A 23,525-nucleotide genomic window follows, 5' to 3' on the forward strand; every position below is an offset into this window, starting at 1 on the left:
TAGAGCAGGCATGCCCAAACTTCGGCCCTCCAGATGTTTTGGACTACAATCCCCATCTTCCCCGACCACTGGTCCTGCTAGCTAGGGATCATGGGAGTTGTAGGCCAAAGCATCTGGAGGGCCGCAGTTTGGGGATGCCTGGCCTAGAGAAAGCACAGTCAGTGTCACTTGGCAGCTGTGCTACTTCCCCTTCACCTGTGTGCCAGGTGAGAGGACTAGGGATGAGCAAAAAGGTGGCCACAAGGGAGGAAAGCATACAGGAGAAACACTGTACAGCTCTTGGACAGAGACTGACAATGCCCTGTCAGCTCTAGCTAATTGGCAACCGTAGAAACCCAGTTGTGCAAATGACAGACAGCCACACCTTTTCCTAAAGCTCTTCCCGAAATAAGCCTGAAACCAGACGTAGCTGTGGGAACTTACCCCGACTAAAGGGGTTGCACTTCACTTGGTTAGCAGGCCCAGATACTGGCAACCTGCTTTATTAATATAGATATTTTTAAAAAGAAACACAAACAGGATAGGTTAGCTTGCAAACTGAAAAGTTCCAGTGATGCAAGGTTGAGCCATCACAACCGGGAAAACTACATTCAAAGCTGCTTCAAAAAGTTAGCACCCAGGAAAGGTCGAGAACTCGCCAAAGTCTCAGATCGATGCACTTCTGGTTGCCCAAGGCCCAGCACAACAACCCCTCCCCCCCCAAAAAAACCCCCAAAGCAGACAGGGAGGCAGCATTCTTCAGCTCGCTCTGGTTCCCTAGCGGGGAAGGACCCTCGATGTCTTTCACCACACTGGCTGTCTTTGGGGAAGCAAAAGGGCTCCGACTCCAAACAAGAACAGAACGAGGGTGCCTTTTCCCTTGAGATGAAGCCCAGCAACTCAGGTTTGGCACTACCCTCCTTACAAAGCACCTGCCATCTGGAACGGCTCCAAAGGTCTGCATGATCTCGACGACCCCCTTCTCCAGCACGGAGCTCTTCAGCTGGTTTGGCGTTCTGGTTGTTTTCAAAACAAACAATACCCAAAACACAAATCAAGTTCTCCAAGCTGGATCAGCATACATAGCAGAATAAGCTGGAGAGAGCTACGGGCGCCGGTTTTAAGTTGCTCGGAGCAGCTTCTGTAGGGGGCAGGCATCCAAAAATAGGGTCCCCCACCGCCACCAACCCACTTTCCAGTTTACCCCACCTCCATCTTCTGTTCTGGCTGCTTTGACTGGGCTGCTGATGCTGGCTCAGCTGCTCCTCTGTCTGTCTGTCTGTCTGTCTGTCTGTCTACCCCCTCCTCCCAAAAATCAAATGAAATCAAACACAGGGTGGAGGGTGATACATTTCTCAGGATACCTGGCATGAGCTCCTTCGCCCGTAGCCCAAAGGAAGGAGGAGCGAGAAGAATGTGACTAACTTCATACATCATCATACATCGTTATTTTTTTTAAAGTATATAAATGCTTCATGATAAAGCACAATAAGGCACCCTCATGTTTTAAGGCCACATGAAATAGAGGAATTTTGTGTGGGGGGGGGGGTTCTTTCTCAAGTCCTTCTCCTCACCCTCCTCTAGCTCAAAGATCTGATGAAGTATCCTGTCCATTAAGGAATTGGGGGGGGGGGGGTCGTGCAGATACTGACAGATGCCAGCTCCAGCCAACTTGGCAACATCTGGAGGGAACACCTGGAGGAATGAGTGTCACCTTAATACTGTTAAAACAGGGGGGGCACTGTCCCAGCAGAAAGCAAAGAAGGAGCAGGACAGGCATCGGTGGTTCTTAAAACAGCCACTGGGCAAGCGGCCTACAAATGGGAACTTGGCTAAGGTTAGAGTTAAAAAACAACAACGATGATCACTTAGGCCACAGTCCCACCATTCACAGTTAAAGCCCTATGGTGCCCCTTTAAACAGTCCTGGCGTCTCTCAAATAATCATGGGAGCTGTAGGTTGTTAAGAGTCATTGGAGGAGACACACACCCTGCACCCGCCCCATTCTCCTTCCAGAGCTACAATTCGCAGTGTGATAACAGTCAATACGTCTCCCCAACGATCTCTGGGAAATGCAGCTCTGGGAGGGGAAATAGAGGGTCTTCATAATTTTAAGCACCCTCAACGAACTACGACGCCCATAATCCTTTGGAGGAAGCCAGGACTGTTTAAAAGTGGTATCCTAGAGCTTTAAAACTTGTGGTGTGAATGTGTGCTTTTTGCCAACCACCTCAACAAGGAATGGCCCCAGTATTTCCCAATCTTAGCACTGTGGATCAAAAAAAATAAAAATAAAAATCACAATAATAAGTAAACTGTGCAATTCCAACAAATTAGCAACCACAACGAAAACAACAACAAAAAGTTCCAGGCTTGTCTTCCTATTGGAGAATCTCAGGTAATGTGCAAAAACAGAGAGAGAAATTGGTTCTCCAGAAGCCCATCAGGAGCAGGAATCCCCCTCCTTGGCTCTAGATACAGCTAGGCCGAGGACTAAACGATAGGGCCAGAAGGCTAGAGTGAGGTTTGGAGAATACTAAAGTCTGACGCAGACAATCGGAACTGATTGACCAGGTTCTGGGGAGTTGTCTAGATAAGGCACAGGTTGGGGCTCCCCTCTTGGGAGAGAAGGAACAACAGCTCTCCTCCAGCTAGAGGGAGACGCACCAGTCGCTCCACGTTCCCAAGAAAACACTGTGAAAAAAAGGACAGCTCGGCTCACACTCAGGGCAAGTGGCTTCCGCCTTGCTCCCGGGAACACCAGGTGACAGGCGCAGCAGAAATCGGCGTACATACTGAGCCAAGGGGCTATCTCCCACTCTCCTGCCGTGTCTGAAGCACTTGGGTCACGTTATCAATGCCGTCCTCTGGAACCTGGAAGAGATGGGGAAGGGTAGCAAACCGGCTGTACCAAATAGCATCTCCTCCCTGCAGCACAGCTAAAAGAGGATTTAGAATATTATCTTTTCATTTACCAAAACTTATAGTCATACCTCGGTTTAAGCACGCTTTGGTTTGAGTACTTTCAGTTTAAGTACTTCGCGGGCCTGTCTGGAACAGATTAATCCACTTTCCATTACTTTCAATGGGAAAGTTCGCTTCAGGTTAAGTGCAGACTTCCGGAACCAATTGTGTACTTAAACCGAGGTACCACTGTATGCTGCTTCAGTGCAAAAGACAAACAAACAAGGCCTCTAAACAAAACATTAAAACGATCATATATTTTTTAAAATTCGGTAGGCAGCTGCTCACAATTTGGAGGACGGCTTGACTGACTTACCAGGGCATGGTCAAAGTTGAAGGTGCTAATGTAATACGCAGAGATGTCTGCATCGGCGAGAGGTTTGGCAATCTGAGCCACAATTCCACATTCATCTGGGGAGGCAAGAAGGCAGGTGATAAGTAAAAAAAACCCTCCCCTTCTCTTAAGCACTGATTGGACCTGGGCAGCACAGGTCACATGCACAGCATACATCTAAAGCGCTATGATACCACTTAAGCTGTCCTGGCTTCCCCTTCCCCCAAAGGATTCTGGGAGCTGCAGTTTGTTAAGGGTGCGGAGAGTAGTTAGGAGACCCCTAAATCCCCTCCCGTTTCGCAGAATTCCATTTCCCAGAATTCCCTGATTGGCCATTAAACCACTTTGGGAACTGTAACCCTGGGAGGGGAATAGGGCACTCAAAACAACTCTCAGCACCTTCAACAAACTACAGCTCCCAGAATTTTTGGATGCCTTCCCCATTGATTATAATATGGCAGCCAACACCTACCTTCCAGCGTTTGATCACATGGCTTATGTTTTATTTTATTTATTTAAATACACATATAATATCCCACTTTTCACTATGTTGAGCAGCTTAGACCCAAAAAAATATACAAACTATATATATGAGCAGGGTGGCACTGTGGTCTAAACCACTGAGCCTCTTGGGCTTGCCGATCAGAAGGTCGGTGGTTCGAATCCCCGCGATGGGGTGAGCTCCCGTTGCTCGGTCCCTGCTCCTGCCAACCTAGCAGTTCAAAGCACGTCAAAGTGCAAGTAGATAAATAGGTACCGCTCTGGCGGGAAGGTAAACGGCGTTTCCGTGTGCTGCTCTGGTTTGCCAAAAGCGGCTTTGTCATGCTGGCCACATGACCTGGAAGCTGTACACCGACTCCCTCGGCCAATAGAGCAAGATGAGCGCTGCAACCCCAGAGTCGGTCACGACTGGACCTAATGGTCAGGAGTCCCTTTACTTTACATGGTAAGGTAGCTCTTAAAATAGCCCCACTAAGGCTGTACCAGCTGCACAAAACACATTTTACTAGATAACAAGTGCCAGATTTACGTATAAGCTAAACACGCTATAGCTTAGGGTCGCACTCTCCTGGGGGCCCCTAAAAAATTTAAAGGGAAGAAAACTGGATGTACATTTCCAAAATATAAGATAAAAAACAAATAAAATAAAACCTACATACAGCAACAGTGTTTTGTGTTGTGGAGGCTCCTATTTGTTATGTGCAAATGGCTTTAGATCCCTATTAGGTCCATAAATTACCATACAGTATATCCTCAACACAAAAAACAGCGACAAATTTGTTGTTGACAAAGGACATCTGGACATATAAAGGGCCACATTACCTTTAGTAGCTTAGGGCCTCATCAAACCTAAATCCGACCCTGTAGATAACCCCCACTTACCAGGTAAGCGTGGCTTAAAAGGGAAGGGAATAGAAAGCATCAGCTCTTGCAAGATCTCACTGCCTGCTCGCCTGGAGGAAATTCTAACTCGCCACAGGCGATCAGGTAACTGAGCACTTGCAAGGCTGTACTTTATGGCTAGCATCTCATATTATTAAAAATAACAGCCATCCCTGCGGCTACCGGTAACACCGGCCACAAGGAAAAGCAGAGCTCAGAACGTCAGGATGCAGACACTCACTTACCGAAGCCCAGGGGCTGCCCACCGATCCTCACCATCCTCCAGAGCTCCCCTGAGGAGCTGGTCAGCAGGAGGTCGCTGGGGAACCTGGGAGGAGAGAGGAGAAATTAGTCACTGCCAACAGGCACCTTTTCTAAAGCCCCACACCCAAGTGAGGCTCTGGGCAATTTCCTAAGGCAAACTACGAGGTGCTGTCGCAGGGCTTTCAAGCAGGAAAGGGGATTCCTGCCCTGACAGGCACCCCCACCAGGAGATGCTTCAACTGGCCCTGTACATTGCCATCGTTTGTGAAAGACGTTTGTGACCATTCTTGGAATATACTGTATATGCAGTTCTGGTCCCCTCAACTCAAAAAGGATATTGCAGCGTTTGTAAAAAGGTTCAGAAAAGGGCAACACAAATGTTCAAGGGAATGCAGCGCCTCCCTATAAGGAAAGGTTAGATCAAGAGGCAACATAATAGACCTTTATTAAAAGATGCATGGCAAGGCGAGAGCAGACAGAGAAGAGTATTTCTCCCTCTCTCATAACACTGGAGCTTGTAAGCCTTTTGACTGATATACTGTACTGGCATGCTATGCTAAATTTCATTTTGTGGGAATGTTCAGCGGGGCTGCAAACAGACCCCCCCCCTTCCTTGAAGCAATTAATACAAAAATGAGTGCGGAATTTCCATAATGTTCTGCTACGTTTCCCAGAAGTGGCTTCTGAGTCATGGAAAAGCTCAAATATAATGGGGAAATTAAGAGTTAGGGAAATGTTAGGGACATGGAATAAACCGCTGTGGGAATGCAGCCCTACTCTCAGAAAGCATTTCATAGAATCATAGAGTTGGAAGAGACCACAAGGGCCATCCAGTCCAACCCCATGCCAAGCAGGAAACACCATCAAAGCATTCTTGACATATGGCTGTCTAGCCTCTGCTTAAAGACCTCCAAAGAAGGAGACTCCACCACACTTCTTGGCAGCAAATTCCACTGCCGAACAGCTCTTACTGTCAGGAGGTTCTTCCTAATGTTTAGGTGGAATCTTCTTTCTTGTAGTTTGAATCCATTGCTCTGTGTCCGCTTCTCTGGAGCAGCAGAAAACAACCTTTCACTCTCCTCTATATGACATCCTTTTATATATTTGAACATGGCTATCATATCACCCCTTAACCTTCTCTTCTCCAGGCTAAACATACCCAGCTCCCTAAGCCGCTCCTCATAAGGCATCGTTTCCAGGCCTTTGACCGTTTTGGTTGCCCTCCTCTGAACACGTTCCAGCTTGTCAGTATCCTTCTTGAACTGTGGTGCCCAGAACTGGACACAGTACTCCAGGTGAGGTCTGCCCAAAGCAGAATACAGTGGCACTATTACTTCCCTTGATCTAGATGCTATACTCCTATTGATGCAGCCCAGAATTGCATTGGCTTTTTTAGCGGCTGCATCACATCAAACTTTTAATTTAATAAAAGTTTTCCTGCTACCTGCAACAAAGCTGGCACTTACTTCTTCTTGGTCTCAGCATCCATGACGATGGAGATGTAGCCCTCAATCAGCGAAAAGGCAAAGAAAGTAATGGAGTCGAGGTCCTGGCTGGCTGAAGCAGCTTCTTTTGTGGGGCTGAAAAATGGGGTGAGGGGAAAAAACACATGAGTTGCCAAAATAAAGGACTGAAGAGCACTAACCGACCAGCTTTTTAAAAAACTGGGGGGATCATAATTTTTTATTTGTTTTCAATTACAGTCCAATAACAGCCTCATTATAACAATACCAATTACAATTATGAATACCAATCATTCAAATACCAAATTATTTAATTTAGTTAAAGTGGGCCCTCCGCATGTTAGAATTGATGGTTTGATGATTTTATGTATTTCTGCGTTCCAAAATCTTATTTGTTTCAATTACATTCTGGTCATAATAATGATCCCTTATACAACAACTGCAATATTAATAACTTCTACGGTATTCATGTTGACACATGAAATGGATTTATAAGACTGCAAATGAGGAACTCAAACTATATCCTTGTTCTTCTTGTGTGTGGAAATTATTCTGTCCGTGGTGTTTCTTCCTGTCCTTGTAAGATATTATAGCTTTCTTTCTCCCGATTTTTGCTTTCATCTTTCCTTCCAGCTGAAGATATATGAGCAATTATACTTCCAATTGAATTAAATTCCAAGTCTTCTTATCGTGATTCAGTTCACTCCATAAATAATAAAGGATGGGGAAGAGTCAGCTCTAACTTTCCACCGTAAACCTTTTGCAAAATAGAGCTTCCCTCCCATTTTCCGTTTTTTTAACGCACACCTTTCCGTTTGTTATACTCCATAATTATAATCCAATTTCTTCCATCCTCACTTGTACAAATATAATTTGAACTAACATTCAGAGGAGGGTTGCCAAATCATAAATGTAGAGAAGAAAACTTTAAATAAAGAAAGCATAGACTCCCCGCTCCGCCCCACTGTCTATTGCACCAAATGAAGTCTTATCTCAAATTCAAACCTTAAAGTCCTTGCAGTTGGTTTGTTCCGTAGTTTGTGACCTCATCTCTTCTAGCATGCGCCTGTACTTTAGCCCAATTAAGCTCCATTTAACAGGAGAACCTCTGCTTCTTAATGGCGGCATTGGAGGGTTTTCGGCAGGCGAAGGGCTTTTACACACACTAGCTCCCTGCCCCCTGCATTCCATGCAGGAGCGAGAGCCAGGTACTGAGACAAACTGCAAGTGAAGCCCGTTCCCTCCGTCCCTGGGGAGAATTTGCAAGGATGATTACCCTCAATCATCCTTGCTTTTCCTTCACCAACGAACTCCCTGCTGTTGTGGGGGCTGCCTCCACTAAGGCAGAGCGGAACCGGAAGCTTTAATCTTTGCACAGAAAGCAGACCATGGTTGGTGTCCGCTACACCTCTGCTGTGCTCTTACCTGTGTGAGTAGAACAGGACATCAATGAGGATTGTGGCGATAGCGGGCAAGGAGTCTGGAGAGATGCTCAGGATACAGAACCTATTTTGGGGGCTCTGCACAGGATGGACAGTGGGGTTCACATCTAAGGACAAGAGACAAAAGTGTTAAAGACACCTGACACGGCAACAGCCAGAATTCCCAAGCAATTGGCTTGGACCAGACAAGGGAATGCCTTGCCAATGACAGGAGAATTTCCAAGCAGAGGGGCAGGGCTGAATTGCATTTGCACAACACCTGCAGCAACAGCCCATTTGGCTAACAGCCATCTTCATTTCCCCCCTCTCATTGCACTAGAATTTGGAGACATCCAACAACGTTGAATTTTGTTGTTGTTACAATTTAATACCCACCCATTCACCGTAAGGCCCCTCTTCTCTTGCAATCACAGAAACATGGCGAGTCCTAAAAACCCACATTTCGAGTGTCAAAATTTCAAACACTGCTCAGGTCCATATAGTTTGGTTACTGGGTTCTTTTAACTGCCTGCTCAATTTTACCTTTATAGGTTTTTAATGTTTTAAATCTGCAGTTCTCAATGTGGGGCACATGCCCCACAGGGGGGCAATTCGAGAAGAAAATAAATCGACTGGATATCACTAAACGAGGAGACTTGAGACTGAAGCGGACTAAATTGGTACCCAATATAAAATATCTCTGCAGCAGGCATGAAGCACAAGGATCTCACGAACTTTAAGTCTAATTATCTTGAGGTGAGCTCAAATTTTATATTTATGCATTTCAGTTTTCTATTATACGTTTTGAAACTTTATTTGCTACTTTTTCATATCACTTCATCTTATTGTTGTTGTTGTTGTTGTTACAATTTCTCAGTACTTCACCTGTCCTTTCGTTCTTTCATTTTTCTCTTTTATGGGTGCTATGTTCTTTGGAAGTTTGTTTAGACCAAGTTAATGGCCCTTTAGGCTTCCTCCACGTGAATAGGAGTTCACTTTTCGAATAATAAGAATTTCCGTATTTTTCCATATATAAGACTAGGCTTTTTTATTTTAAAATTCTGCAAAAAAATTGGGGGTCATCTTATACTCTGGGCAATCTCCTCCCATTTCTCAATTTGGAGTCCCCCAAAAGAGGGGGCGTGTTATACACGGAAAAATACGGTGTATGTCACAGGGGGGAGGCGTGCACCAGGATTTTAGAGATGCTTGGTGGGGCACGGCCAAAAAAAAAAAAAAAAAGGTTGCAAACCCCAGTTTTAAATGTTTCCTGGTTTTCTACTAAGAGAGTGGCGACTGTTAAAAAAAATATTTTAAATCAGCCAACAACTCCCAGGGCTTTGTTTGCAAGGTTAAAGCACAAATCCCCCTATTGTCTAAGCAAAACAAAAAGATACTTTCTTCTCCTCTGAGCATCAACACAATGGATGAACTTTGTCCCCATCGGATTGGCCTGACATATTTGATAAAACAGGGTGGCGGTGGAGACAAGGAATCCAATTTCAAAGGCTCCAAAGGAGGCCATAAAGTTACACAGAGGCTGTTTCCACTGCAGCCCTCTCTTGTTCCAAAAACCTCACCTTGCTTTGGCTTGAGGAACCCGTTGGTCACGTCATCACAGCTCGCGGGGACCGGCTCCCCGTTCACCTCCTTGTAAATATCGAATTCGCCTTGCAGGGTGTGGATCACGACAGGGAGGTCCTTCTCCCGCACCTGGAAAAAAGAGCCACGGTCGTCGCCGGTGCAGAGTGGTGGCTGGTGCCCTTTGGGGTGGGTAGGGCAGAAGGCAGGGAGGGAGGCCAACAGTAGGTGGCGCCAGTGGCAAGTGGAGCCAACTAATTTGAGCATTTGTCCCCCATCCTCTTCTTCCTTCAGTTCTACAAGGGGAACACAGAGGAGGAGGAGGAAACTGACAGGCAGGGCCTCTCCCCTTCATTGGTCATAAGAAGGCAGGCAGGTGAAGGCAGGCTGAGGTTGGTGGGGCACTGCCCCATTTGTCCTAGCTGACTAGCCTCCACTGGTGGTGGCCCAAGAGGCCGAAAGTCTACAGTTCAAATTCTCACTCTGGCCAAAACTCATCTGGTGCCCTTAGGAGAGTCTCCTTTTATTATGCATAAGATCAACAGCCTAGGACAAGAGAGTTAGGAACCTCGGGCCTAGGTGCTAAGTGTGGCCTTCTAAGTCTGTCTATCTGGTGTTCGGCCACACCCCACATTGGCATTGCTTCGTGCCCTCCTTGAGTGGTTCTGCGTGGCTGGAATGTGTCCTTGCACTCTGATCATGCCTCTTGCTTGTCCAAATGGAGGATAGAGAAGGAAGGTGGGAGTGTGTATGCAGAAACTAGCCTACTGTACAAAGGTTAAATTTACATCCATTGCTCTGTCCAATTTCACCTTGGGCACTGCCCAGAACGGAATGTGGCCCCCCAAAAGGTTGCCCAGAACAGAATGCGGCCCCTCAGCCTGAAACCAATTGTCCACCACTATCCTATGATTAAAGAAAACAGGTCTTTTTTTCCTGGGCCACATTCACACCAAACATTTAAAGCATTATAACACCACTTTAAACAATCATGGCTTCCCCCAAAGAATTCTGGGAGCTGCGGGGGTTGGAGTTCGGGCCTTTGGGAAAACAAAGCGCTCAAGCAGTAAGAGCCAGCCCTTCCTCAGGTGGCCTCCTCCCCTTACAATTGTCAATTGTCTCCTCTGGGGATGGGGGGGGGGGGGAAATCACCCCCAAAGACTCACCAGGATGAAGTCTGTCTGATAGGTGGAGAGCATGAGCACCGAGACGTTGTGCTCTGCCAGTGGTGCAATGACGGACTTGGCGATCTTGGTGACCCCAATAGGCTGGAGGTTAGCGGAAGCGCTGCCATTGGATGAGACATTGAGCACCAGCCAGGTGGAATCTACGACTTGCAGGAACTCAGACGGGGGCAGCTCTGGAAGACAAGGGTGGGGGGGAGATCCAAGATTTGTTTTTGTGCTTCCTCCCCCCCCCCCAGAAAAATAGAATACTACTGATGAAGTACAACTTATGTTCATCAGCTAAAATTACAAATATTACACACAACTGTCTACGCAGGTCAAAGCCTGAACTAAATCTCTTTATCTTCCTATATATATAAGAACGTAAGGCTGTCGTCACAACAGGACAGCAGGCAGGCAAGCGAGCGAGCAAGCAGGCAGTGCTGGTGGACCAAGTGAGCTGTTTAATGGAGGGAGGCAAGCATTCCACAGAGGTTTAGCAAGCAGGGGGTGGGGCTTTGGTCAAGCTGTGAAAAGACAGTGAAGGAAGTGGGTAAGGTCTAATGAAGGGGGTGTTGCTCAGATGTGGAGGAAGGGTGGTTGACAAAGGGGTTGGCAGGTAGGCAGGGCTGACAAGCAGAGAAAACGGGGCAGTAGCCCCTGGTACCCACATAAAAGATTACCCGAACAACCAAGTTTATCCCCTTGCACAGACCTGCAAGGTTACGTAGATTGGGGAAATTCTACTCACAGCAATGCACCCTACTGAATATTACAGGGTGATGCATCCTTTTGTACTGCAGAGTGTGTAGCACTTAGGAATGTTTTAAAAACATGGATTAAACTGTTTGGAGGGACTTTTAATTAAATAAACAAAATGGTGCTACAGTTTTTACATGGAAGTTGTTGTTTTTTTTAAAAAAAAAACCTTGTCTCTTATTTTAAAACGATCCAGGGAACTTCACAGAATTTTGATTTCCAGTGAGGTTTTGGAATCAGAAGCAGCAGTTTACTGCAAGACCCCAAGACCCTTGCCTCCCCACTTCCCTGCCAATGGGCTCTGATGTCTTTGGCAAGCCCGTTCCCACCTAAGACAAACTGTCCCTCTAACCAGCGATTTTAGCGCTCTCTCTCTCTCTCTCTCTCTCTCTCTCTCTCTCTCTCTCCCCCCAGAATGAAGCAGAGCCAAAAGGGGGGCTTAGAACAGTCCCCAGCCAAGGAGGGAAGCAAGTACACGGCGTTCTCGGCCAACAAGGATTCTTGTTGATTCAGCTACTCCAGAGGTTTAATTCAGAAGATAAGAACTGCCTTTGCTCGACCAGACCAAAAGACACGACGAGGACGAACTAGAAGAGGCTGCTGGATTAGACCACTGGCCCATCAAGAGTCCAGCACCCTCTTCTCACAGTGGCAAACCCGCAAGCAGGAACCGGGCGCAAGAGCACTCCCCCCCCAGCTTCCAGCAAGCGGCCTTTATAAGCCTTAACATAGAAGACGCCTGCTGAATCTCTATTGGAAGAGCACCCCAAAATTTAGAAACCTGCACTATTCAAGGTTCTAAGTCAGAACTTTAAACCAAGCTTCTAACACTTACAAATATCCAAGAGATGGCTTCCTTCCCTACAGACCTTCTCAGGTGTTAAAATCTGAGGTGTGTGTTTTCACCCTATTCCTGTGGCTGCAACCTGTTTTAACTGTTCTTAATTTTAAGTTTTTAATTGCTGTAACTCACCATGGGGCCTGCTGGTGAAGAGTGGGTAATCAATTTAGTAACCGTCATAATAACGATGATGATAAAAAAAAAATGATATATAGACGATACCTGCTGAATCTTTACTGGCAGAGCATTCCAGTTTAGAACCCTGCACTGCGCAATGTTCTAAATGAGAACCTTACTTAACCCAAGGTTCTAACTCAGAATGTTAACTCAAGATTCTAACTTGCAGATATTCGGACGCAACACATGACAGGGGTGGGGCCATGAGGAACTCAACAGACGGGTGCAAAAGGTGTTCCTGCTCCCCCTCTCGTGCCATGGGAAATGTACAAAGGGCATCTGGATTGGGTGCCAAGGCACATCCGCAAACCTTATCTACATTTATATATGGAGGGAGGGGGCAGTGCAGGTGGGAAGCAAAGATGTTACGTTATTTGCTGGCGCTGCCTACCCTTCCCAACGGAAGGCAAAGGGTTACTTTCGAATGGGCCTTTTGGGGGCTTCTGTTCCAAGGAAACAGGATGGAGTCCTTCAGAAGAACAATGGCCCACCAGGCTGTAGAAATCCTGGGAACGAGAGCAATGATTTCTTAAAAAAAAAAAAAAACATCAACCAAGAAAGCACCAGAGCTTTTTATCCAGAGAATAAAACTGCATCTTGACTTCGGGGGGGGGGGGGGGAACACTGGCAAATCAGCTGCTCTCAATTTCCAAGGGGGCGGCGAGAGGGTCAGAATGGCCCTTTTAAGAGAATCTGTTGTGAACGAAAGCAAACATCTCGGAGGCAAGTTATCAAAGTTGTGTAAATCCCAGTCACTGCCTGGAGAGAATGCTAAACACTGGAGATCCCACAGAAGGACCCCCCCCCCCATGGCCTTTCCAGGTTGCCTATACACCATACAGTACTGCAGCACCCATACTTTGGAACTCCCTGCCACTTGACATCAGGCAGGCATCTTCACTGCACTCTTTCTGGTGCCTGCTTAAAACATTTTTGTTTATGCATGTATCAGGACATGGACGGCACACAGAAGGTTGGGTGCCTTGACCTATTTTTGCGGATTAAATTTTTTTTAACATATTTTCTTTTTCTTTTTTTACTGGTAATTTTATTGTTTCCTTCTTTCTGTAAGTTCTTCCGAGGTCTGCTTGTTTGTTTTACAATCGAGCGGTATATGAGATAAATAAAATGGGGGGAACCCCCAAAATATCCTTTGGCTGAGTAAAAAACCAAGACTTCACCTGCCTGGCCTCTTCCAGCTTCTCTCACACAAGCAGCCAGGTAGCCACAATTATGCATCACTCAAATGGACCGTGTGTGTGTGTGTGTGTGTGTGTGTTGTGTGTTGCTTTTCCATGGGAACGGCACCAAAAGAAATCACAGCTTGGGAAGGCCACGCCTTCCGTCCGCTCTGAAAAATGTCCTGCCAAAGCCATTCTGGAGTAGATCCAGGAAGCAGTTATACAAAAGCTGCTGTTGTCAGCAGTGACCAGGGCAGCTTCCTATCTCCCTTCCTGTGGCCCTGCTCCCTCTTCCCCATGGGGTAAATAAAACAAGACGCACAATACCAACATCTGCTCTCCATCTGTTCCCTCCTATACTTGGAAAAAGCAGAGAACAGCAGGGAGATTTTCTTTTTCCCCTCTCTCTCTCTCTCTCTCAATCTCTTGATAATGCTCAAAATTAAGTCCAGGGCGGGGTCACCTGGCAAAATTGATCAACAGCACATAGGAAGTTGCCTGCCTTATAATATCAGTGTGTTAAGTCCCTGCAGGCCAGTATTCACCTGCTCTAATGAGCAGCATCTCGTACTAAGGAAGGGTACTTTTCATTTAAAAAAAAAAAAAAGACTGGAGATGCCAGAAATTGAGCCAGGGGCTGTCTGCATGCAAAGGATGTTGCCTGCCAACCTCCATAAAAAAACATCCTTTTCTCAGGGCTTCCTGGACTAGATGAACTTTTGCTCCAATCCAGCTAAGGCTCAGTGGCAGGTCCTAAATCCTTTCCCCACATTGCTTTTTGTCCAGGCGTTCTGTGACCCATAAGGTTGGGTTCTGATCCATGCATCTGAATCCTCAGAATTTTCCGTTTTATTTTTATATTTATATTACTAGTGTTTTTGTATGACTAGTTTTACAACACTTTTTTGTTTTAAGGATATATTGTCCAGCTTTCTTAGACATATGTGAAGATTTTTTTAAAATTTTAAAACTTTTTAAAAAAGTACTGTATGAATGCTCTTAAATAACTGTAAACTCCAACCAAGGTGCCAGTTAAGACCCAAAAGGCATAATAACCTTGTGATAGGCCATTTCACCATCAGAGAAAATGCTTTTTTTTTTTAAGCAAAGAAAATTAAACCCGGAAAATTGCATTGTCAGGGATGGGGAATTATTCATATTCTATCTGGCATTTTGGACTCTCCCCAGGCCCCGCCTCCTCTCTCGCCTTGCTTTACACCAGGCATCCCCAAACTTCGGCCCTCCAGATGTTTTGGACTACAATTCCCATCTTTCCGAACCACTGGTCCTGTTAGCTAGGGATCATGGGAGTTGTATGCCAAAACATCTGGAGGGCCGCAGTTTGGGGATGCCTGCTTTACACCTTCCATGTTTGCCTAGCAAGAATCTTTTCTTGAACTTGTTGGCCCTACAGCAGGCACCCCCAAACTTCAGCCCTCCAGATGTTTTGGACTACAATTCCCATCATCCCTGACCACTGGTCCTGTTAGCTAGGGATCATGGGAGTTCTAGGCCAAAACATCTGGAGGGCCACAGATTGGGGATGCCTGCCCTACAGTGGGAGAGGGGTATGGGAAGAGTGTAGACACTAGCCTACCCTACAAAGGCATCACTTTACATCCATTGCTCCCACCCATTTTTCCCTCTGGCCCTGCCCACCACTGACATGTGGCCCCCAGAATATCACCCAGAAAGGAATGTGGCCCTGAGGCTGAAAAAAGGAACAACTTAAGCCCCAAGTATTCCTTTATTGGCATGTATAAGCTCTTCCTTCACCATAACATTCCCCCTTGAGGGTTTCACGCAGCTCCGTGCAAGTAACCCCTGTGGCACACTCTAAATTAAACTGAATCAACAGCTGTCGGAAATGGCAACAATGCCACGCTGGGAGTCAACACACGGAAAGGACAGACATTGGTACCTTTAAAGCCTTCTTCATCCAGCATGATCGTATAGTCTTCAGGAGTCTCTGTCAAGCTGAAGAATTTGCACCTGGGAAGACAGCATTGCATTTTTAAAAATTTTTAGCCAACTGCACGAATGTTTGCTAGCCTTTGAAAAAAAGCACCCTTTGAAAAAAGGACCCAGAAATTTCAATTAGCCCAAGGTGTGGCAGGCAGGCAGGCAGTTTTGAAGGGAGTCAAATATATATATATATATGCTACATATATATTACTCCACATGCATCTGCTTCCAAATCATTTCCAAGCCTAGCGCAAGTGCCAGCTGCTACATGCAACTAATGGTTGTCTAATGGGAGGCAAAGTCAACTTAGGAACCTGCCTATTACATTCAGACCACTGGCCCATCTAGCTCTGTACTGTCCACAGTCCGCACAGATTGGCAGAGTCTCTCCAGGATTTCAGGCATATTTTATTATTATTATTATTATTAAAAAAAATACCCTGGCCATCTGGCTGGATTTCCCCAGCCACTCTGGGCAGCTTCTAACAAAATACTAAAATACAATAATCCATCAAATATTAAAAGCTTCCCTAAACAGGGCTGCCTTCAGAAGTCAGATAGTTTATTTCTCTGACATCTGATGGGAGGGCGTTCCACAGGGCGGGTGCCACTACCGAGAAGGCCCTATGCCTGGTTCCATGTAACTTCGCTTCTCGCAGTACGGGAACCGCCAGAAGGCCCTTGGCGCTGGACCTCACTCAGTGTCCGGGCTGAACGATGGGGGTGGAGACCCCAGCCCTACCTGGAGAAGCCAGGGATCGAAGCTGGGACATTCTACAAGCAAAGCAGATGCTTTGCCACTGAGCTACAGCCGTGCTTATTCTAGTTTTCTTCCCATTCTCTCATTCCCATTCTCCCTTGCAAAATTCCAGCAGACGCTTCTGCAATTCTCATGACAAAAAGCTTGAGGGGAGAAAAACATGACCCCCTGGAAGTTTTTTAGCAGAGGTTGGATGGTCATGGATGCTTTAACTGAGAATCCTGCATTGCAGGGGTTTGGACTAGATCAGGCTTCCTCAAACTCGGCCCTCCAGATGTTTTAAGACCACAATTCCCATCATCCCTGACCACTGGTCCTGCTAACTAGGGATCATGGGAGTTGTAGGCCGAAAACATCTGGAGGGGCAAGTTTGAGGAAGCCTGGACTAGATGATCCTTGGGGTCCCTTCCAACTCTACAATATAATATTCTTTTATTCTATTTCACATTTTTAGGAGTCAACATCAATTACCTAGTTAGAACTGTAACTGTTCAGTTCTGCTTCTACCAAGAGGGATGGACAAATAATGACCGCAGAGAGTCTCCAAAGGATTGGAAATGTACAGATATCACTCTGCGAAGACACAGGACTCCTTGGCAAAAGGCTTCCTATCTGAAACCTTGGAGAGCTGCTGCCAGTCAGTGCTGGCGATACTGAGCTAGATGGGCAAATGGTCTGACTCAGTATAGTGAAGGCATGTTAGCTCAACAGTGAAGCATCAATCGCCAGCATCTCCAGGTCTGGCTAGGGGAGACAGACCCTTATTTAGAACCCCTAGAGCAGGGTCCCCAAACTATGGCCCAGGGGCCGGATGAAGCCCAATCGCCTTCTAAATCCGGCCCGCGGACGGTCCAGGAATCAGCATGTTTTTACATGAGTAGAATGTATTCTTTTATTTAAAATGCATTTCTGGGTTATTTGTGGGGCATAGGAATTTGTTCATTTTTTTCCTCCAAAATACCGGTATAGTCCGGCCCCCCACAAGGTCTGAGGGACAGTGGACCGGCCCCCTGCTGAAAAAGTTTGCTGACCCCTGTTGCTGCAAGTTATATGCCATTTCAGCAAAACACAGTTTAAAAACAAACCAGAAACTCCTGACAGCCGAGAACTTGCAATTGTAACATACCAAGAAAATAAGGTAAAATATTACGAATGGCGAATAAATGTTCTGATTGCTGTAGAACTTAATCCATTGGAATTTTGGAGAAGAGAAAACCAATCCCAACTCTGCATGGAAGAAATTCAGATTATTTCACTACAGAAACCTCCTAATTCCATGTTGAAAATAAACCAGGCAGTTGGGGATCCTATGCCAGGCAGAACTCCATCCTGAGGATTTTAACAGAACTTGGGGCAGTACCGCGATTTTAAAAGGCAACAACAGCCAAACCCTACGCCAAAGGATAAATGGACATAAATCTGACATCAGGAACCATAAGACAGAGAAACCAGTAGGAGAACACTTCAATCTCCCAGGACATTCTATACAAGATCTCAAAGCAGCTGTTTTATTACAGAGAAATTTCAGGAACAGACTGGAAAGTGAAGTTGCTGAATTGGAACTCATTACCAAGCTTAAAACCATGGAGCCACCTGGGATGAACAAAGACATAGGATTCTTATCTCATTATGCATGATCAAGCTTTCTTTAGCGCCTCAGCCCTTGCTTTTCCCCCCCAGGACTAATTGCAGTCATCAGCAGCCGTTAACAGCCATCCACAGGTTTACCACTCCCATCAGCCCATCACCCATTCCCACCCACCCCCACCACCCTCTGTATATATATAAGGGTCTGACACTTCTGTTTCCAGTGTATCTGAAGAAGTGTGCATGCACACGAAAGCTCATACCAAAATAAAAACTTAGTTGGTCTTTAAGGTGCTACTGAAGGAATTTTTTAACAGCAGCCCTGGATTGCCAAAAGACCAAAAATTTAACAATGGTGGTGTCTGAATAATTTTTATTTCACACACCCCCAACCCACCCCTCATTCGCTCCGCAGTGTTGGGGACTCTAAATCTTGATGTGATCTCATGTAACCTCAGCCGCTACAGAGCTATTTGGACTGGGCTGGGTGATGGGACTACGAAACCAGAACATGAGCAATGAAATTATCTGCTTCAGATCAGTGATTCCCAAACTTTTTCAAGCCACCATAAACTCATCCCCAGTGCCCCTGAGGGATAGCTCCATCGGTAGAGCAGGAGGCTCTTAATCTCAAGGTCGTGGGTTCAAGCCCCATGCTGGGCAAAAGATTCCTGCATTACAGGGGATTGGACTAGGACTCAATGATTCACCACCCTATAAAATGCATTATTCAGAACAGAAGTTTGCATGACCCACTAAGGAAGGTAAATAACACAATAACATCCAAAACAGTAGCAATTAATCGTGCATTCATTCAAAATCCGATTTAAACTAAATTTAATTAATTCAGCACAACTGATGAAACTTGATCCAGCGATACCAGCTTCCCAGAGTCTGACAGTCATTTAGCAAGAGTCTTAGATAAGAGGCTTAGATTACCATCTTTAGTTAACTACTTCGCTGCTCAGCAAACTCTTAATGTGGACAAAGGGATACCAGTTTCCCAACATCTGGGATAGGTCACTCAGTAGAGCATGAGACTCTTCTAATCTCTGGGTCACAGATTCGAGTCCCGCACTGGGCAAAAGATTCCAGCTTTGCAGGGGGTTGGGCTAGATGACCCTTGAGAGCCCTTCCAACCCTGCAATTCTATGATTCTAAGTCACTTAGCAGGAGCCTATTTCCACTGCCCCCTAGGGGGGCAGTACCTCCCATTTCAGAAACAGCTGCTTTAACTGAAAGAGCACAATGCAGGGGCTTTCTCTCCAATTCCAGAATCCAAACGCAGGACTCTTGCAAGTGTGGAACTCCAGAAGTATTTCCCTGTGGAGTGACTTCTGGAGTTCCAGACTCGCAAGAGTTCTCTTCTCCCCACCCCCCACCATGCATTTTTTATTCTGGAATTGGAGAGGAAGCCCCTGTGTGTATTTATATATATATTGGAAAGAGAGGGGCTGCCAGCCAAATGCGAGATCCAGTTGGAAGGGCTGATCCTGTAATTGTAATTGACCCTGTAATTGTTTGCTTATTCTCTGCAAGGCGGGTGAGCCGAGGGTGTTAGTTAGGTTGTTTTTGCCAGCCTTTGCAAGCCGACTGTAGGAGGAAAAAAGTAGGGGGGGGGATCCATTTTCAATCCTAAGGGAAGGATTTTTATTTTATTTATTTATTTATTTATTATTATTTTTAAAAAAACCTACTGGTTTTTTTCCACATTTGACTCCAAGCACAAAGCCTGGGAGTGCTTATAAGTGGAACGTATTTAAAACCTTGGCCTGCAATTTGGAGGGACTGAAGGGCTTGCTTTGAAAAACAGGAGAAAGATTTAGCAGAGTTCCACCAGCAAGAATAGTCTGTTGTTACTACATGATTATTACCACTTGCTCACCCAACACCCAGCTTTTAACCCTTGGTTTGGGAGAAGAGGCACACAGAGACCAGATTTGCCTGTTTGAGGTAGGGCTGGGTCTTCAACTGCTTGTCCTCTGGGCTTTAAACAGGGTAGCGCATTCTGCGTTACAAGATGCTGAGCAAAGAAACCTGCTGCCCAAACAAGGCTCACACATTTAACCCAGATAAAGAAACAGAAGTGTTTTCAATAATTCCCTGAACCAGAGTTTGCAGCAAAGCACCCTGCGTATCCTATAAGATCCCACGCAAAGCAAGAGTTTGGAGGCAATCCTTGCTATGTCCAAGTGGGGTCAGGATTGCATCTGCCACCACACACAACACACCCCTTCTTGGCTCAACAGCAGGATCCCTTGGTACAAGCACAGAGGACCCAGTCCTCTCCCCAAATGAGGTTTACTCAGAAGGCTCCACACACTCCCTACAGCTCGCAGGTACGTGGGCCCAATCCTGCAGCGACAAAAGAGGCTTTCGCACATTGCACTCAAAACAATGCACTCTTGTGTTTGTGCATTCCCACAACCTCCTAGTAGACTCATATACACGCACGGAGGAAACCAAACCCTTGAGAGAGAAGAAAAATGTAGTCCAGTTCTCTGTCTCTGTCTCTGTCTGTCTCTCTCTCTCTCTCTCTCTCTCTCTCTCTCTCTCTCTCTCACACACACACACACACACACACACACACACACAAACAAACAAACAAACACGCCTCCTTTGCTCACCAACACAACCGCTTGGTCCACATGTCCACGTGCCCCCCTACACCCCAATCCACACGTTGAACATACCACCTTGGTCCATCCCCACAACTTCGCAGTATGCACCCAATCCTTTGCGGCACTTGAGCGCACTTAACAGGGACCAATTCTGCCCCTTCCCCAAAGGGCTTCACTCTGCGGATGGTCCACAACAACACTCAGCACGCCTCCTTGGCCCATCTTCCCACAACCTCCATCTACACGTGCGCGGGCTTATAAAATGGGGCTCGGCAACCTTCGCTAAATGAAGCCTTCTCCTCGATACTCTCGCACCCCCTTTCCGTCCTTCAACCCCTTGGTACACGCGAGTGTGAGTACGCACGACACGCATACACGCCGCTAGGAACCCGACCCCGACCCGGTGGGGCACCTGCTTCGCTGGGGCAGCAGCAGCATCTTGAGCAGCGGGTGCGTGTAGAGCCAGAGGCCGCCGCGAGCCAGGCTCAGCACCCGCACGCGAGGCTCCAGGATCCGTAGGTCCATCGCGGCGGCGGCCCGAAGCGCGTGTCTCGGCAGCGGCAAGGCCGGATCACAACCCCGGCGCTCGGCTATAGGCGAACCCGGGGCCGCGGCGCCGCCTCCTCAGCCAGGCCTGGCCCGGCCTACGGGGAGGAGGCTCGCCCGCCCCGGGATCCACCCACCGCCGCCTCCTTTCCGCCCCTTGGCTGCCTGCCTGCCACCATGGGCGCCGCTGGAAAGAGGAGGGGTGTCGGGACTCAGGCAGCCCACCTGAGAACGCAGGATGCTGCCTTATGTCGAGCCGGACCCTGACCCACTAATGATATAAAATAGAAGCACCTTCCTTGTTCTCTTTCCCTCGAATGAAAACGCTGAGCATGGAAAAAGTCGCCTCTCCCAAGTGTGGAAAATTTCAGCCCCGTGGCCAAATTTTGTGGAAAGTTACAGGCCGCTTTGATGACTGCTCAGTTCTAAAGAGACCTGTTGTGCAACTGCCTGGCTACTAAGTTTTATTATTGGTAAATCCAGGTCGTAGGATATGCTTTAATCTCCAGCATTCAAAAAGTCAAGAACTGCAGCTGCCTTTCCGCTTAATCCTCAACACACTGCTACGTACCTGTGTCCTAAAGTTGTAGCAACGCTGCATTTGACAACCTGGTGCCCTCCAGATGGCTTGCACTACAACTCCCATCAGCCCAAGTGCTGGCAATTCTCCCCGCCTCCCACCCCTGTTGTGCAGAAAGGCCAAGAGAGGTCTTGCAGCTGGGAAATTCTGTTTAAATACACACACACACACACACACACATCAAAGAATCGTAGAATTGTAGAGTTGGAAGGCACTGCAGGAGCTGCATAATGCATGACAAATGGCCAGCCAACCTCTGCTTAAAAACCTCCAAGGAAGAAGACTTCTCTTGGGAGTCTGTCCCCCTGTCGTTCTTCTTCCTGATGTTTAGTCAGAATCTTCTGTCTTGTAACTTGGAAGCCATTGGCAGGGCCGGCCCAAAGGCAAGGCTGGGTGGCGCAATGCTGTGCTGGAAAACGGGGGGGGGGGCGCCGGAGGGAGCGGTGCTAGGGCTTTTTGCGCCCTAGACAAAAACACCTTCTGCCGCCCCCTGGGCACATGCGTCATGACGCACACACACCGCTGATGCCCCTGCGTCCCCTCCATTGGCGGGAGGAGCGTGGGCCAAGGGGGGAGCTCGGCGCCCTCCCGCCTGTGGAGGGGACGCTTTGAGCTCCGCGGTGGCGGCAGGGAGCGGCGGCAGCAGCGCCCATAGCTGAAGGCTTCAGCTGCGGGCGCTGCCGCCGCTTGCTCACTGCAGCTGCTGGGGAGCTCACAGCGTCCCCTCCGTGGGCGGGAGGGCGCTGAGCTCTCCTTTTGGCTCGCGCTCCTCCCGCCTGTGGAGGGGACGCTGGGGGCTCCTCGGTGAGCGGGCGGGCGGCGGCGCGGGGGTATTGCGGGGCAGGCTCGGCAGTGCCCCCTCCATTTTCGCGCCCTAGGCAATGGCCTAGTCCGCCTAAATGGACGCACCGGCCCTGGGGGTCCGGTTATGCTTAAGATGGCCCTGGTCATTGGTTTGGGTCCTACCCTCCAGAGCAGGACAAAGCAAGCTCGCTCCATATTCTGTGTGATAGCCATATTTTTCTAGAAAAAGAGGTGCCAGAGCCCACCATGAACTTTTCCCTTTTTCTCTTAGAATGACAGTGGTGCCCACCTGAGAGGTGCTGGAGCTGAGCTTGGGAGGGGGGTGAGTGGCCTTGTCAAAGGTTCTCTCCTGGCTCCCTAACCCAGCAGGCTTTGCACTGACTAACATCCTATAATATCCTTCTAAATGTGTTTGTGGGAGGTGGTGTTATAGAAAAACAACTCCCCAAGGGACTGAGTCCTCTAAGTCCATGATCGGTCAGAGATGAATGGATACCGGCAAGATCCATAGAAAGCAAGGCAGATCTTTATTTTCCTGTTTCAACAGAGTTCCCTCCTCTCCTTGCAAGGAGGTAGGAGAGACCCACAACAAAGGTTAAAGGTAAAGGGACCCCTGACCATTTGGTCCAGTCGTGACCGACTCTGGGGTTGCGGCACTCATCTCACTTTACCGGCCGAGGGAGCCGGCGTATAGCTTCCAGGTCATGTGGCCAGCATGACTAAGCCGCTTCTGGCGAACCAGAGCAGCGCACGGAAACGCCGTTTACCTTCCCACCGGAACAGTACCTATTTATCTACTTGCACTTTGATGTGCTTTCGAACTGCTAGGTAGGCAGGAGCTTGGACGGAAATTTGAGGGTGTTGCTTCTTTCCTTGCATTTTCTGCATAGCCTGGCCATTCCTTTGAGATGGTAAATACTTTAGTTCCTGAATCTCTTACTTATTGATAGTTTGCTCAGCTTAACAGACACTTGCCAGACTGTATTTGCAGGGAGCTGTAAGCCCCTACAGTCCAAAGACAATTAGAAAGCTTTTCCCATTTCCTTCCTCCTTGCAGAGAAATATTTGAGGTCAAATTGGGTTCAGGATTGCTTTCCTGTACTATTTCAGACATGTGGTTTAAATACGTATGGGTTTGCCTTGTAGATT

The 23,525-nt window shown here is 47.3% G+C and overlaps 1 protein-coding gene across 1 annotated transcript; it reads right to left on the bottom strand.

Annotated features, from left to right (window-relative positions):
• Positions 1-1,518: 1,518 nt before the first annotated feature.
• Positions 1,519-21,055, bottom strand: CASTOR1 (cytosolic arginine sensor for mTORC1 subunit 1). Its single transcript, XM_035098799.2, has 9 exons — positions 20,859-21,055; positions 15,435-15,505; positions 10,556-10,749; positions 9,389-9,521; positions 7,813-7,936; positions 6,391-6,504; positions 4,906-4,988; positions 3,260-3,354; positions 1,519-2,853 (listed from the first exon to the last, which is right to left on the bottom strand). Exons 1-9 carry the CDS (start codon positions 20,969-20,971, stop codon positions 2,788-2,790), a joined length of 993 nt encoding a protein of 330 aa, XP_034954690.2. The 5' UTR covers positions 20,972-21,055; the 3' UTR covers positions 1,519-2,787.
• Positions 21,056-23,525: the final 2,470 nt, after the last annotated feature.

Source organism: Zootoca vivipara, chromosome 17 (assembly GCF_963506605.1).
Source record: "Zootoca vivipara chromosome 17, rZooViv1.1, whole genome shotgun sequence".
NCBI classification, from domain to species: domain Eukaryota; kingdom Metazoa; phylum Chordata; class Lepidosauria; order Squamata; family Lacertidae; genus Zootoca; species Zootoca vivipara.

Bases quoted from the DNA above. Each gene is read 5' to 3' on its own strand.
- CASTOR1 (XM_035098799.2), bottom strand. From the start codon at position 20,971: ATGGACCTACGGATCCTGGAGCCTCGCGTGCGGGTGCTGAGCCTGGCT. The intron at 7,937-9,388 runs GTGAGGTTTTTG...TCTTGTCCTTAG, and splicing joins GTTCCTCAAGCCAAAGCAAG to ATGTGAACCCCACTGTCCAT. The intron at 3,355-4,905 runs GTAAGTGAGTGT...TTGCCTCCCCAG, and splicing joins TGGGCAGCCCCTGGGCTTCG to ATGAATGTGGAATTGTGGCT.